Source organism: Protopterus annectens, chromosome 3.part0 (assembly GCF_019279795.1).
Source record: "Protopterus annectens isolate FY-2018-M chromosome 3.part0, PAN1.0, whole genome shotgun sequence".
NCBI lineage: Eukaryota > Metazoa > Chordata > Ceratodontiformes > Protopteridae > Protopterus > Protopterus annectens.
Genome location: NC_056731.1, coordinates 801,398,686 through 801,416,328, shown reverse-complemented (window position 1 = coordinate 801,416,328; position 17,643 = coordinate 801,398,686). Strand labels below are relative to the sequence as shown.

The 17,643-nt window shown below is 43.0% G+C and overlaps 1 protein-coding gene across 2 annotated transcripts in view; it reads left to right on the top strand.

Moving 5' to 3' along the window:
• CLPTM1L (CLPTM1 like) overlaps positions 1–17,643 on the top strand; it is a 657,087-nt gene that overhangs the window by 148,504 nt on the left and 490,940 nt on the right. For both annotated transcript variants that reach the window (XM_044065147.1, XM_044065148.1), the window contains exons 3-4: positions 9,115–9,304; positions 9,857–9,999. In XM_044065147.1, the coding sequence (XP_043921082.1) occupies positions 9,115–9,304; positions 9,857–9,999 (333 nt within the window). The remainder of the gene's footprint in view (positions 1–9,114; positions 9,305–9,856; positions 10,000–17,643) is intronic.

The window sequence follows — 17,643 nt, the reverse complement described above, 5'->3', positions numbered from 1 at the left end:
TCTTGATTGCACCAGACTGACCATGCCAGCACTGGTATCCTCTTTTGCGCAGTCTGACAGTGTTACAACCATGGCACTTGCCTCAGACTCCTTCCCTGCTGTCCCAGCATGGGGGCCAAATTCTGCACCCTCAGCTTCAGATCCTGAACCTTGCAGCCTGGCTAATCCCCTGAACTCGCCTCTAGCAACCCCCCAGTAAGCAGGTGCTGGATGTCATTCTCGAGACAAGGAGGCCTAGTACTAGAAAATCCTGTTCAGAAAAATGGATAAGATACTGTTCCTGGAGCCATTCTGAAGGGATAGGCACAGTGCCCAACTTACCTCGTATACTAGATTACTTAACAGAAATACTCCACAAGGGTCTATCCTTCTCTTCAGTTAAGATTCATGCCTCTGCCATCTCAGCTCATTATAATACTGAGCCACACCCCTCTTCTCTCATCCTCTGGTAAAACTGTTCCTTAGAGGGGCTAACATTTTAAGACCCCCCCCCCCCAGGAGAGTTCCCACTTCAGCCTGGGACCTTAACTTTTTATTGGAAAAACTTACACTTCCCCTCTTTGAGACGGCTGCTACAGCAGAGTTGAAATACCTCTCATGGAAAACAGCTTTACTTCTAGCCATCACTTCAGCAAGGAGAGTGTTTGAACTGCAGGCCCTTATGGCAGTGGAACCCTTCATTATCTTCCATGCGAACAGGGTTTCCCTCAGGACTAACCCATCTTTTATGCCCAAGGTGGTGTCTAGTGTGGCTTTAAAACAGTCCATTCATTTGCTTACTTTTTTCCCTAATCCTCAAAATAAAGGGGAAAGGATATTGCATTTTCTAGACTTGCACAGACCGCTTAGATTCTATTTGGACAGGACTAAGCCTCTCAGAAAATCTGACCAGCTGCTAGTCAGATTTGCTGCAGGGGCAGAGGGGAAGGCCATTTCAAAGCAAACCATATCTAAATGGATAGCACACTGCATCCATTTCTGCTACAAGCACCATGGAAAACCTACACTGCAGGGGATAAGAACACAATCCAGTAATGCTACTTCTACATCTGCTGCATTTCTCAGAGGAGTCCCTACCAGGGACATCCTGGAAGCTGCAACTTGGAGCTCTGTAGACACTTTCACTAAGCATTACCACTTTGCCTATATTTTCTAAATCTAGAGTTGGATTTGCCACAGCAGTCTTACAGGGCCTGATTGCCAGTCCTAATGCATTTAATTTACCTCCACCCTTCCTTGGCATTGGGAATCAACCCAAATGTGATGACTGCAACAGTGAAACATGCAGAACATAGTACAGTTGTGTACATTTGCCATAAATGCAGGTGTTCGAGTGTATTCTCTGTTGCAGTCCTGGTTACCCTCCCGCCAGCCCCCTGATTGTCTTTGCTTTCACCTATCCTTTTTGGTTTGGCATATCTTATTCTGTGTGTGTTTGCTTTTTGCTGGGGGTGTTCCACACCACATAATTGCTTCCTATTGTTGGGGCACCTGACATCTGGGGCAATAAAAACTGATGTAATGGCGTCTGCTGCATGTGTTATACCCCTGATGACCTGACATCATGGAAGAAGCAATGGCATCCGATGAAGAAATCTCAAGACTCTGGTATTCAGGCTGGCTGAGGGCTACCTGCAGGTAGATAACCCAAATGTGATGACTGCAACAGTGAATACACTCAAACATCTACATTTATGGTAAGTGTACACAACTGTACTTTGTTTACACCCCTTAAAAGACCCAGGGAGCAAGATTCCTCTGAGGAGGAGTTGGAGTCTGATGAGGGAATCCCTTGCTTACTCTTCTCAAATTCCTTCTACTTTGGACTGTGGATCAGAGGAAAAGGAATCTGTCAGTCCCTGATACTCCCTTTGAAGACTTTTGTTTTTTTTTTGGGGGGGGGGGACCATCTCCAGGATGATGGAGTTCTTTAAATGGGATTGTGCTTAGGTCTCTGAGATTCATACAAGATACTATAGGTTGCTGCAGATGGAATCTCCTAAACCTTTGGCTGATGCTCTTCGTGATTCACTGTTGCAGTCATTACAATTTGTGTAATCTGCTTGCAGGTTGCCCCAGTCGGCCTGATTAACAAAGTCTTGGGTCCTGCGTCAGTTGCTGTCCCTTCTTCCATGACGTCAGGTCGACAGGGGTATAAAACATGCAGCCGATGCCATTACATCAGTCTTTCTTGCCTTGCGGTGCCCGAAGCAGAAGCAGTTTGCAAGTGCCGGTCGGCAGATTCCTGAAATTTTCATTTTCGAGTTTCAGAACCGAAGTCTTCAACTAAAAGCCAAGTACCCCATTGTGGAAACTTTTTCTTGCTCCTTCCTGATGTCAGTAAAAGTTCATAATTGCATTAGTTGTGGAAAGCAAATACCTCAAAGATTTTCATTCGTATTGTATTCCTTGCCTAGGCCCTGACCACGACGTACCTTGTTGTCGATTTTGTGCTTTATTTAATTTGCGCACTATCTGTCGTCGGTATACTTTTGCCTCTAAATATTTCTGTTCTCGGTTTAATTATCCAGAAATGTCGTCGGTTAGCCATCTGACTTCCGGAATTCCGAAAAAATGCAAAGATAAAGACAGGCCGCCGAGGTCCAAAACTGCTGGCGACACTTCTAAGCCAGTCACCAGTTCGCCCTTATTCAGTGAGGCGCTTTCGCAGCCCCTGATACCCGCTACTTCTGATTCACAGGCCTCTACTGAGACCCATTCGGAGTCCGGTATGCCGTGAGATACTTCAGCTATGAAACCTGCGGATGTCTCTCCCGTGGATGGGTCCGGAGCCACTGTGCAGGCACCGGTTTCTGAGGGTGTATTCAGGCCTATGAACTTGCATATTAAATCGACGCCTCCTTCATTACTAAGGCCTAAATCTCGATCCATGTCTAAAGAATGACGCCAAGGCCACATGCTCAGGCCTCTATGCCTAAACAAAAAATTATAAAAATGGCTGAAGATCTAATAACATCAGCAGTAGTCAACCCCCCAAGAGGCCTAGGGCTGAGCTTGATTATGAATCTTCTGATCAGGATTCTGTTTCTTCTGACTCTTCTGATGACCTGGATTTGTCTTTGCCTACTTTTGAGGATTCTGATGCAGAGGACTGTATTCCCTCTGCTTCCCCTCCTGAGGATTTTTCTTTTGGGGAAACCTTACATTCCCTGAGGGAGCATTTTCACTGGGAAAGCCAGGAATGTTCTGATTCAAAAATGAGGCTTAGGGATTTCTTTCTCCTACCTCAGCATAGGCCTTTGGCTATTCCTCCGGTACTAGATATTGTTGATGATGCTTTCTCTGAATCCAGTTTGGCCCCCGATTCCCTGCCTCCTGTTCCCAGTAGACCTGACAAGATACTACAGGGTCCCCGAGTCCCATAAGTTCCTTTTCAAAAATCCTATTGCAGATCCAGGGACTATTTCACAGGGGCCCAAGGGCATTAAGGCTTCTACTGCTAAAAATCCTACCCCTTCTGATAGAGACTCCAGGGCACTGGATAGATGGGGTAAAAAGGTTTATACTTCAGCAACCTTGGCAATTAGAGCTTTAAACTGCCAATTTCATATGTTAAACTTTCAACAATATGTTATTGGACTACTTAAACAGAAAATGATGATTCCTGACTGTGTGGAAAATAAAGACTTACAAGATTTAATGCATTCTGCTGAAGAAGTTGGAAAACATACTTTGCAATGTTGTTTTGATTCTTTAGAGGCCTCTTGCAGGGCTGCTGTTACTGGGTCTGTGCTTAGATGGCATGCTTGGCTTAAGGAGCAATCTTTGCTTGATCATGTTACAGCTAAATTGTTGGATGCTCCTTTAAATCAGGACCGCCTGTTTGGCAACAAGGCTGAAAAAGTTCTACTGTTAAAGATTTTTTTACAAGTTCAGCCTCCTAAATTTAGTACACTGGCCTTCTAAGAATTGGTCTTTTACAGCCCCTTCCAGGTGTTCTCAAGCCAAACCCAGATACAACAAAAACCCCAGGTTTCAGTCCCAGGGGACACACACAACTAAGCAGTGGGGGGCCTCCACTTCCAAATCTGGGAATAATAAGACCCCCCCCCCCATGATAAACTGTCTCAATGACTGCCTTTTAAAGTTTCCAAGCACTTATCAACTGACCGCCCCTTTGGGGGGAAAGATTGCTCTTCATGCAAAGAATTGGGAACTCATTACCCAGGACAAATGGGTTTTAAATGTAGTGTCCCAGGGATACAGATTTCACTTCCACAAGTTGCCAATACCAATCTGGTGGCCGGACCTACCCCCAAATCGGTGGGCAGAAGCCCAAAAACAAGTACTTTCTCTCTTAAGCCTGGGGGCTATTCAACTGGTACCAGAAGAGGAAAAGGGACAAGGTTTCTACTAGAGACTTTTCCTGGTATCCAGAAAAGACAATTCATGGCGTCTTATCCTGGACCTGTCTACTCTAAACACCTTTCTGGAGATTCCAAAATTCAAGATGCTGACTCTTCACCAATTACTTCCTATGCTAGGCAAAGACACCTGGTTGGCAACACTAGATGTAAAAGAAGCATACCTGCACATCCCAATCAGGGAATCTTGCAGAAAATACCTGCGTTTCAAAGCAGGCTACATGCACTATCAGTTCTCTGTACTGCCCTTTGGCTTATCTACTGCACCCAGGGTATTCACAAAGTGCCTAGCTCCAGTGATTGCATTTTGCAGGCAAAGACGCATTCAAATATACCCATATCTGGACGATTGTCTAATTCGGGCAGAAAGCCAGGGCATACTTTTGAATCTGGCATTTGTAAAAAGGGTTCTAACTTGTCTGGGGTACACCATAAACAAAAAGAAATCACAACAGGCACCCTGTCAATAAATTACATTCCTGGAAGCAAGCTTGAATACAACTTCCCAGATGGCTTACCTCACGCCACAAAAACAAACTCATTTGACAACCTACTTCAAACAAGTGGCCACAAAAACCTTGCTGTCTGCAAGACAAATACTGCAAGCCTTGGGGTTCATGGCCTCCTGCATTCTTCTAATTCTATATGCAAGACTGCATATGAGGAAACTACAGTGGTATCTAAAAAGCCTATGGAATCAACATTCTCACAGCCTCGAAACAATGATTCCTGTCATACCTTGCTTACGTCTAGAGTTCCTTTGATGGGAAGATGCCTGCCACCAAAACAAAGGACTACCTTTCACACCACCCCCTGCCGCCCAAATCCTAACAACAGATGCATCAGACTATGCATGGGGGGCTCACCTGGCAGGGAAGTGCATTCAGGTCAAATGGAACCCAAGTCAAATGCACCTGCATATCATTCAAAAAGAAATGTTAGCTGTACAGAATGCTCTTAACAGCCTTCAAGGACTACATTCTTCCAGGACAATTAATGGTAAAGACTGATAACACCATGGTTATGTGTTACATAAACAAGCAGGGGGGGGTACACATTCATACCCCTTCCTCAGACTAGCCATGGCATTGTGGAACACAGCTTTTAGCTACCAAGTGCACCTACAAGCTCAGTTCCTGCCAGGAAAGTTAAATACACTGGCAGACGGACTAAGCAGAAACCTCATGGACCCACACGAGTGGAAACTGGAACCAAGGATTTTCAACATGTTGACAAGCGAATGGGGGAGCCCGGATATAGACCTGTTTGCCTCTTCCCAGAACTACCAATTGGACAAATTTTGCACAAGGACTCCCCACAAACAAGCTTGGAAAGTGGATGCTCTGTCCTTCAGCTGGGAAAACCTATCAGTCTATGCCTTCCCCTCTCTGCCTCTGCTCTCCAAAGTACTACTAAAAATCAAGCAGAACAAACCAAGGATGATTTTGATTGCTCCAAACTGGCCACGCCAACACTGGTGTACCCCCTTCTGCTCAGTGTGTCACGGTTATCCCAATGGCACCTGCCTCAGACTCCTTCCCTGCTGTCTCAGCAGGAGAACCAGAGTCTGCACCCTCAGCTTCTAACACTGAACCTTGCAGCCTGGCTAATTACATAGGTTCATACTAGGCTATCTGCCCTAGGGCATTTATAAGCCTAGCCAGAGTGTGTTTGGCTTTCGCCACCCATTTTAAATTAATTTTGCTATGCCCTTTTTCGAGGTTAGTATACTGTGCCTCTGTCTAACAGTGACACAGAAGTGATACTCGGGGTAAACCTACGATCCCCCATCCACTCATCAAGATTCCTCTTGAAGAGAGTCAATGAGGGACTCTCCCTAACCTGGACTGGAATTTTATTCCAGAGTGAAGGGAGCCTCTGGGTTATGAATCTGTCCCTCCAGCATGTCCTATTTATTTCAGTGCTGAGGTTCAAGTCTCTCGATCACGTAGCTCGATGGGATTTGGATTTTCTGAGGTGCAGCATGTCCATTAATTCTGGGTTGGACATGGCTTTATACGACAGGCACAGATCGCCTCTGAGCAGGCGGTATGCCACTGAGTAGAGCTGGAGTTTCTTTAACCGGGCAGCATATGGCATCTGTTTGAGCCCTTTGATCCTCTTGGTGAGGTATTTTTGGGGTCTTTCCAGTTGCTGCAGGTGTCTGGTAAGGTACATCCCAAAAGGGGCATTGTACTCAATTGTGGGCCTAATGAGGGATGAGTAAAGAGGCACGATGACCTCCCCTGATCTATATGTGAATCCCTTCATGATTAGGTGGGCTATATAAAATGTTTTTCTAACCACTTTGGCCACCTGGTTGTCAAACGAGAGATTGCTATCAACTTGGGTCCCCAGGTCCCTAATTACTTCTTCCGTACTTAATGGATTACCACTTATGTGGTAACACCATGGTTTCTCACATAATTTCTCCTTTACCATCCCTCAGTAAACCTGTGATGGCTATCATTTTAGAGGCAAGGAGGCCTAGTACTAGAAAATCTTACGCTGAAAAATGGAAAAGATTCTGTGCTTGGAACCAATCTCAGGGGATGAGCACAGCAGCGCCCAATTTACCTCAGATGTTACAATACTTAACTGAGATGCTTCACAAGGGCCTGTCTTTTTCCTCCATTAAAATCCACGCCTCAGCAATTTCAGCTCCTTATAACACAGAGCCTCCCCTCTTCTCTCATCCACTGCTCAAGCAGTACCTCAGAGGGGCCAAAAATTTGAGACCACCCAGGAGAGCTCCAACTCCAGCCTGGAACCTTAATTTTGTTTTGGAGAAACTCGCTCTACCTCCTTTCGAGCCAGCTGCTACTGCAGACTTAAAATTTCTTTCTTGGAAAACTGCTTTACTTTTAGCAATCACTTCAGCTAGAAGGGTATCTGAATTACAGGCCCTTATGGCAGTGGAGCCTTTCATCATCTTTCATACGGACAGGGTGTCCCTCAGAACCCAATCCATCCTTCATGCCTAAGGTGGTATCCAGTGTGACTCTTAATCATTCATTTGCCAACCTTCTTTCCCAATCCACAGAACAAAGGGGAATGGATGCTACATTCCTTAGATGTGCACAGGCAACTTAGATTCTGCTTGGACATGACTAAATCTCAAAGGAAATATGAACAACTGGTGGTGGCATTTGCTGCAGGGGCAGAGGGGAAGGCTATTTCAAAGCAAACCATTTCTAAATGGGTAGGCCACTGCATTCATTTCTGCTATAAGTACCTTGGAAATCCTATCCCACAGGGGATCAGACCTCACTCCACCAGGACTGCATCTATCTCTACAGCCTTTCTCAGAGGTGTCCCTACCAGGGACATCCTAGAAGCTGCTACCTGGAGCTCAGTACATTTCACCAAGCATTACCATCTGCCAATTTTCTCTAAATCCAGAGCTGGCTTTGCCACTGCAGTATTGCAGGGCCTTATAGCTGGTCCTAATGCTATCTAAATTCCTCCTCCCATACTTAGGTTTGGGAATCTACCCAAATGTGATGACTGCAACAGTGATACACGAAGAACATAGTACAGTTGTGTACACTTACCATAAATGTAGATGTTCAAGTGTATTCACTGTTGCAGTCCTAATTACCCTCCCTCCAGCCCCCTAACTTCTTTTGGCTACACCTCTACTCTACTCTACTATGCTCAAAAGCTTTTTGGTGTATTTGCTTTTTTTTTTGAGGTGTAACCTTGTATATTTATAGATTTAATTGCTTCCCCTTAGGTGGGCACCTGACATATGGGGCAAGAAAAACTGCTGTAATGGCGTCGGCTGCATGTTATATACCCCTGTCGATCTGACGTCATGGAAGAAGGGACAGCAACCGACGCATGATCCAAGACTTCGTTAATCAGGCCGACTGAGGGCTACTGCATCAGATAACCCAAGTGTGATAACTGCAACAGTGAATACACTCGAACGTCTACATTTATGGTAAGTGTATACAACTGTACTTTCTAGACGGTTTTTATAGCTAAAATGAGAAGAGATCATAAATGTGTTTCGAGTTTGCATGAAACTGAACTGGATTAAATGGGTTATTGGTGACTGAAGTCATGAATGAATGAATGTTACTGAATGTACAGTAACACAACAAAGCATTTTTTCGTGGTGCTGTAATCATAAATCAATGGAGAAGGGAAACAGGAAATCCAAATTCATAGTCATGTCATAAACCTTTGCTGAAAAATAAAATCATGCTGATATGACATTTTTTTGATTGAACAAACTAGAAAATGTTTTGCCGGAATGTCTGTAGAAGTGTTTGGTATTCAATGAGTATGTACCGAACTGCTTAAATAGTTTGAAATTGTATTATGATGAACAACTTAAGGTATATGTTTGCGAGTCCTACTATACTGATATGAGTGCCGCTTTTCTGTTTCCCCATGAATGTCTGTGCTCTGCTAAGACACCCCCCCCCCCATCTTGAAAGTTTTTTTTCATTGGTATTTGTACATTGACTTGGCGTTAGTACTGACCTGGTCAACCAGATGTAATAAGTATGTTTTCTGTATGGTGAGCATGCCCAACCCTTCTTGCTTGTGGTGTTAGGCAGGCTGTAACAGCCTTAAAAAAATTGAGGGGATATCTTCTGGCATAGTGGGGTGTGAGTAGGGTAGCAAAACATATCTGAACAGGCAACTTGCAACACAGTACATATCAGAAAAATTAAGTGGAAAATTTTATTCTGTTGACATATGTCTTATTTTCTAGGATAGTGAATGTTTCCATACCAAAGAAAACACGAAGCAATGGTACACTTTATGCCTATATATTTCTACACCATGCTGACCTTCCTCTGTGGCATGATAGCAGGCAAGTGCATGCTGTTAGCCAACTGACTACTTATACGTTACCACGACCTGAAGAAATCAACCTCATCACAGGAGAAACAACTACTGAGGTAAATACTGCTTTCATTGCTGTTTCAACAGAATTTGAAAAACGTTAAATGGTTTATTATTGATGTGGGTTGCAATAATTGTGAGATGTCTAGTAATATGCTATTTTCAGAAAATTACTAGGAGACTGTGACTGACGGTGTATTTAGTAAGAGCTTGAAGTGAAAAAATATTACATCAGATGTCATGCTGATATGCTTTTGCTAAGCGTTGCTTTCCTTTAGTGTTGGCTGTTGTCCCAGTGTGATTTGTGGTGTGTAGAAAGGAGTTGGGAAATTGATAGTGGTGTTTTCTGCAAGATGTATGCTATGGCTGTAGGTCAAAATACCATTGGAACTGGATGATAACTTTGGTTGAAACAAGAACAGCTTTGCCATGGAATGGTAGAAAAATCAGAAGTATTAGTACATTTTAGAGACAGTGGTTATTCTCCCTGAGCTTCACAATTTTAAGAAATTACAAGTAGTTAGTTATTGTCTTGAAGTTCTGTTTTGCAGAATTTCAGTAATACTGGTGTTTCACGAAAGTCTTTTTTTTCTCTCTCTCCCACACAGACAGAACCACACAAGGCAGAACCTAATGTCCCAGGTGAACCTGTTTCTCACTGGAGATCAAGGTTGTCACTGAATGTTATGGCAGATAACTTCAGATTTGATGGCTCCTCTCTTCCTTCTGATGTACATAGATACATGAAGATGTAAGTTTCATCTAGTTTAATAAGTAGCAGCTGTTAGCTTGAGGCAGCCCATTTGGGTATAGAAAAGGATATTTGCAAACTATTTCAACTTTTAGAACAGCATGTGTTGCGTTTTTTTTTTTTTTCTTTTACAGATAAGTAGCATTCTTTACTGAGAGCTGACCTGTCCTGTTTCCTATTTTGCTGAGAATTGAAATACTGAGCACACAGAAGTACCAGGTTTATTTTAGTCTTTGTACTCATCAGTCTTGCTTTTAAAAAAAAAATTAAGAGATTATACAGATGCTTTTCAGGTAGCTTAATATTACAGCAGTCTTAACTGCTGGAAGGCCCAATGCCCAGTCTGACTTTCAGAGCTCAGTACCCTTCCTCATATTGGCCATTTGGACATCTACCTATTAGTGATTTCAGGAAAAACTCTGGAAAAAAAAATTAGTACTCACTTATGACATTTTACATCTTTCTTGCCACTGTTTGCACTTGGGTATCGTGTTTCTGCAGCCTTTGCTGCTTCAGATCTCAGTCAGTTAAGTGCCCCTTTGGGAAAAATTTTCTTCTTGTTACTGATGTATTGTTTGCTGAATTGTTGTTGGAATTGGGTGATTTAATAGGAATTATTGATTGTGTAGAGTTGTCATGCTTACTTCCACAGTCTTTGTTTTGTTTTTTTGTTTTGTTTAGGTCCAGATCAAAAAATTATGTGTAGAAGGGAATGTTCCCTGAAAATAAGTTTAGGTTAGAAGATACTTGAGTCCTTAACTAGTCTTGCCATGCAGTTTTCAAGCTTGTACACCAATTTGGATCCTTTCCCCTGCCGCCACACATACACACCCAAGAAAACTAAGAAGAAGGCAGTAATGGTCTCCGGTAATGTGGCAGTGGTGTTTGACATCACAGGTTGATGTGAGGAGACAGATCCCAGTTTTGCAGCCCCTGGCCCATATGTATTGAGTACAAGAGATAAAGCCCCTGTGGAGTTCTTCAAAGCGTATCCAAGTCCTACCAAGCTGAGGACCTTTGTTTGGAGGTCCCACCTCAGATGCCAGTGCACACTGCGTTGTTTTAGAAAGGAGGGTCAGTCAACCCACCATTTTAGTTATGGAAGATGAGAAGTGGAGTTATGGGAATCTAGTCTCAAATCACAGGCTTCCAGTTCAGCAACATCACATAAGGGGCCACAAAAACTTAAACAAAGGACACCCTCTCCCAGTGCTCTGGAGTTGCTGTTCCCCAGGAATGCATTTTTTTGGCAGAAAGGTTCTGGAAGACAAAGGAAGCCATCACTACTCCTTTTAGACGTCTTCCCTCATTTGATGTAACACACTGGTGCCATCATGCCCTCTTATTTTACCCACAGACGAATTCTCATTTGAAGACACTTTTTATAGAATGAAGCGTTACTTGAAAGCCAGAACATTATCAGATATGCAGAAAAGGCATTTTGATTGACTGGGGTTTTTTTGTTTGTTTCCACTGTCCACAAGATAGGTCAGCTGTCTCTCTTTTCCTGCACACAGCTTGACCCATCTGTCTGTCCATTAGGAAGAGAACATTCTAGACAGTTAATTCCCTGTTGCAGGCAGTGGTTTGGTTTTTGAGAGAGGGCCAGTCTACAGATCCTGCAGACTGTCCTGTCTTATCTTCATCCCTGCAGCAGTCTTGCAAGCTCTACTATAGCTGCTTCTAAAGGTGCATATGCTATCTCCTGTTTAAGAGGCACACCACTTGTAACACGAGGTCCATTTGACGTTTAATGCTGCTGCAGTTGCTAGTGCAACAAGCCAAGCTGCCTCCATTCCTGCCATGATAAGGGCAGCCAGCTTTGTTTGCTTAATCTAGTTCTTCTCCCAGTTGGTCCCACCGGTATTTGTTACAGTAGTCAAACATGTTGTCTGGGGTGCTGTCAGAACTTTATCCCACTGTGCCAGGTGGCTGGGTTTTGATTGGTTGGGCCTTGCCACCCCTAAATGTGTGTCAATTTTTGCAGTCTTGGGAGCTCTGAAGAATGCCTTTTTGGCTATAAGTAAGGAACTGGACACCCAGCCCTATGCCTCTAAAAAGCCTGATAGGTTTTTATAGAGTCTAGGAGTCCCACAAGTTCCTTTGCCAAGATTTTGTGATGTTGATCTGAACAATGTATGTGGAAGCAGGAGTCAGAAATATTGCCTGCTCCTAATGCTCTTCTCATTGTTAAGGAACGCAGAGTGCTAGACAAGTCTGGGAAGGAAGGAAGTGTATTTGGCTGCCATGTCTGTAGGGCCATCAATTGTCAGACACATAGAACCAAGATTAACATTGCTATCCTAACCCAGATGAAATAAATGACTGGGGAGGTGTCTGATGTAAATTTGAGGGCAAAATTACTAGGTACTACTAAGATTATTTCCCAGGAATGGAGCTTCTTGGCTCAAAAGTTCCTGCATGTTCTGCAGAATCTGCATCCAAGTGCAAGTCAACGTTCAGAGTTTCTCAGTCAAGTGGTTAAGCACCGCTCCAAGTGCAGCTGTGGTGCTGTACAAAATCTTTGATTAGGCTTGCATACCTGGCTGGGGATTATAACTCCTGACAAAGAATGTTAAAGTACAGCTCCTTAATGCATCCTTGGACAAAGATCTGCACTTCGTGACCTCACTAACGAGGTATTGAAAAATGGGAGGAAAGGGTGAAAACTATGCAGTCAATGAAACAGCTTTTTTTTACTCCCCAATGCCTAGGTATGAAAAGTATTATTCAGCAAATTCGGACACCTGTTATCCCAGGCATGGAAAAATAAAAGCAGGTTGATGGGCAGGAAGGACCAATATCAGAAAAAAATGACAGGGAGACCAGAAGGAGAAAATGAGAAACTGAAAGGCTCTATACTTCCCATGGGACATCCATGACTATTGCCTTCCCCCACAGGGCATCCATGACTATTGTCTTCCCCCACTCCCTTATCGGCTTTGTCCCCTTTGCATCCCACCCACCTCAAAGGCAACAGGATGGCTATCCTAATGTTTAAGAAATTGAGGGAGCATTACAAAGAACAAGTGGTACTATAGATTCTCTTTCAGGTTTATAAGCTGTAGTTCCTAAGAAAACCAAATATTGCAGGTATTTCACCCATACTGCAAAGACCAAGTGCAGTGCTTCTGGTTCCCTCATTTATGTAGGAGTTCATACAGCTATGGCTTCTTACACCTGAAGTTTCTTTGTAGTTCCCAAAAAGGTGGGTCAGTGGAAGTCCCATCCTGGATCTGCCAAGGCTTGACCACCTGAAGGTTCCAACTTAAAAAATGCTGAAATTGCAAGTTTCTTTTTTTACTATTCCTGTTCTTTCAAGCCCTGATGATTACCTTAGACCCTAAGCCTTAAGGATACCTACCTTCATGTCCTCATTCACTAGGACCACAAGTGCTGCCTTAAATTACTGGCTGGGTGCTCTCATTATTAGTTAACTCCCTTTCCCTTTGTATTGGCTACTGTCCTCTGGGTTTTTGCTAAATGCCTGGCTCCAGTAACTGCTTATTGTAGAACAATAGTCATTCACATTTACCCAGGACTTGGGCATCTGCCTCATTCAGGCTCTCTCCCAGGAGGAGGTGGAGAGGACTGTGCATTTCACCATGGACCATTATGAAACCTGGGATTTTCCTTTAACATCACTGGTCAAGTCTCACCCTTTCTAGATGAATGGTGCTGTTGGGTTTCTTACTAGGTGTGACATCCCTCTTCTAGACCAGTAATCAAGGAGCCTTGGTCCTCACCACTGACACCAGTGAGGGGCATTCACTTGGAACAAAGATAGATACACACAGTATTTTCAGATGCAGCTCTCTCTGCACCATGCACAATTTCCCTTAAGAGCACACAAGGAAAACACTCAGTCCTGGGGCTGTGTTTCTCTCTCTCTCTGCCTCTCTCTCTCTCCAGACCCCAAATAAGACTAGAGTTGAGTCAGCCAAGTGTTCCAAGCCAAGTCTTCCACCACCCTCTCTGTGAAACCAGTGCTCTGTGTCCCAGCTCCAAGTAGCTGACACACACACACACACACACACACACACACACACACACACACACACACACATGGGAAAGGATGCCGCAGATTTACCAGCTATGCCCCCTCTGCTCAAGATTGTAAGGTAGGTACTGCCACCAGCCAGCTACTTTAAGGCTCTTAAAAGGGGACCCATTTATACTGACCAAACAGCAAGGCTTTCAGAAGCAGCCACAGTGTCACCAAATAAATATAAATACTCTCAAAGGTTAAATATTCTTTAAAAGACCAGCCATGATTAAAAGTTTAAATATATTTAATAAAAAATAATCAAATAACATGAAAATACTGAATATTTATTTACAATAAACACCATAGTTACAGTCACAAGAAATATTAAAAATAACACCAATGGAGAGATTCACACAGATACAGAAAAACAATACTTAACTAATCTCACTATATTTTCCTGACTGATCTAAAAATATTACTGTCCCTTACTTCACATACTAGAGCAAGTTAAGGTGAAGTGGATGAGTGGTCCTTCTTTGACAGGTTTCACAAACAGACTGCCGTGAGACTTCTGTATCATCTAGTATTAAAGCATAATTTCATTGCTGGATTACAGAGTGATGTCACATACGTCTGGTCATCTGACTCTAGTTCCCACACTAGCCCCTTTACTAGAAACTGAACCAGGATCTAGCACATATGTGTCATCATACACGCATATAGAGCTTTGCTAAGATGTGTTATAGCATCTGGACGCTATAAAACCATTTCAAAAACTTCCACCTTTCCAGGGTAGCAATTGGTTCACCCCTAAGGAGAATGGAGTAGGATTCCTAGTCCTGGTTTTCACAGACATTTTGTCTCTGGCTGCAATCAGAACTGTAAGATATAATCTTTATGGCCAAGACCAGGTAATTTAATTTCAGACTATTTTTCAAAGTTAGCTGGACTGCGATTAACCTCTTGTCTTCCAGTATCCTCTGTTACAATATATTCATTTCAACAGTTACAATACTGTCTGACATACAGGTGTATTTCTTTTCTGTCCAGGAGGACCCACTGTTGGTACATTTTTAACACAAGCAGCTTTACAAATAAATTTTCAACACAAGCACTTGTACATACAAGTCAGTGTGATATACAGATGACATATAATTCTTTACCAAACTTCAGCTAGCTATGCTGGCATGTATTACACATCTACTGTCCTACTTCCCCTGGCATAGCTGGCAGTACCTCACATCATCACACTGGGTTCCAACAACCAGAGGCCTACTTCCTTCTAGACAAGGTGAAATCTCTGTCCCAATATTTTAAGCAGAGTTATTTGCTTATTTTTGTTATTTAGATTTTGTTGACCTGGTTAGCCCTACTAGGCAAGGCCCAATAACCGAGGGGACTTGTGCGCACGCGCGTGTGTGCGGAATGGGACAATGAAGCCAGCATTAATAACATTAGGACTTTTAGAAGTCAATAGAGTGCTTTTAGGTAAAATATTAAAAGTATAACAAAGCTGAAAAAAACACACTTAAGTAAAGATGTTAATTTAAGTATAATTAGAAGCATGTACAGATTTGTGTTTTAATGTTTGTATGCATTCATGCACTAGTAAGTAAATGAATCTGTGTACATCAGTGTTGAAAGAGAAACGTAGGAATGTAGTTATAAAAGTAGGTGAGTCTTACATATGGGATAAATGGATGAAGGCAGAGTGATGGTAGGAGAGACATTAGATATCAAGGGACAATGTAGCTAGGACTAAAGGGTACAGTAATATTGGGAATTGCAGGGAATGAAATATCATCATATAAAAGATACTGGTTGCAACCAGGGAGTTCATGTGGGCAGTAGGGTACATTCCCTGCTCCTCCCAATCAAGGATGTACTCTTAGTACTTAAAAAGCATCTAGAACCAACATTCACAGTCCATAGAGGAGGTGATCCCCCATTACCCTGTATTTCTAAGTGACCAGAATGGTGGCCCACCTAGGCCTGACAGGACAAAGTGGTGCACTTTAAACAGGGTCATCATAAGTCAGACTGTGTAAACACACATGCTTCAGATGTGTCTTGGGGCTCTCTCGTGAAGTTTAGAAGTTCAAGGAGTTTGGAATTCTCCTCAAAGGGAGGAGTATATAAATGTAAAGAAAATAAAGGCTCTGATTCAGGCACTCAGAACATTCCTGCCCTTTTGGGAAAGAAGGGTTTTGCAGGTAACAGCAGACAACCAAACTGTAGTGTGGTACATTAACAAACAAACTGGGGACTCATTCTTACTAGTTCAACAGGCTGCCTGTCTGAGAGATAGCACCTTGGTTCCCAAAGACACTAAGGGCCATATGCATCCTATTCCAGATGAATTTTGTGGTTGCCTTACTAGGCAGATTAGCTTCAGATCCCTGTTAAATAGAAATTCCACAAAGGTGTTTGCCTTCATGTTATTCAGATGTTTGGTCTCCTCTCTGAGCAACAAACTACTAAGGAAGATCTGCTCCAGAGTAGCACACAAAGAAGCTTGGGCAATGTATGCTTTTGTTTCAGATGGTCACAGCTAATTCTGTACGCATTCCCTCCGATCCCCCCTTTTCCCAGGATGATCGAGAAAGTAAGGGAGGAGGGAATAAGGATGCTGTTAATAACATCCTTTGGGCCCAGACATCATTGATTCTTCTTTCTTATTCAGATTTCCAGGGTGAAACTTTACACACTGTCTTTGCAAATGGACTTCTTTACTGCAGCCAAGGGGACCATGATACACCCCACTAAAGACACTGCAAGTGTAAGAATTTCCCTCTTGTGCCACATAAAAGAATGGATCCCTAGCACAGCACCAGCGTCTGTGATTCTGCAGTACTTAAATGTGATGTTCAATTTAGACCTGGCGTATGCCTTTATAAAGATACATCTCCATTGTCGTTTCAGCTTGTGTGCTGCTGAAAATCCAAGGAGTCTTGCCTGAAACCACTCAAAGGCTGTTACTCGTTTATTGGACTTAAATTAGGTACAGGGAATGCTGAGACAGCACCCTGTTGGTCTTGCTGTCTAAGCCCCTATCAAATATCTAACCTGGAAAACTGCTTTGTTACTAGCCATCGCTTCGGCTAGGAGAATTTCAGAAATATGGAGCCTCATGTATGCTGAGATCTTTTTAGTCAGTGTGAACCAGACCAGTATTTGTACTGACTGAGTGTTCTCTCAAACTCTTCAGTTGTCTGGTTTCTTTCCTGACACCCAAAACAAGGGGGGTGGGATAATGTCATTCCTTAGACGTATGTGGACATCTAAGGTATTACCTAGATAAAACCAAGGACATCAGAACCTAGATCACCTGTTTGTGCTATTTTTAGTAGGAAAGAGGGAAAACCAGTTTTCAAACAGAATGTTTACAAGTGGCTGGCCCATTACATATTGTTTTGTTACTCTTTTCATTGGAAAAAATGTTGGAAAGATGGCAAAAGCACATAACATTTGGAGTACTGCAGTCACTTTGACCTTTCTGAGGGAAGTCAGTGCACTGGCTGTACTTCAGGCAGCTGCCTGGTCAACATTCCACACTTTCTCCAAGCATTACAGACTAGATATTACGTCCATGGCAAGGGCTGGGTTTGCTACAATTGTTTAGCAGAGCTTGTTGCAACCCAGCCTATTTATATGTC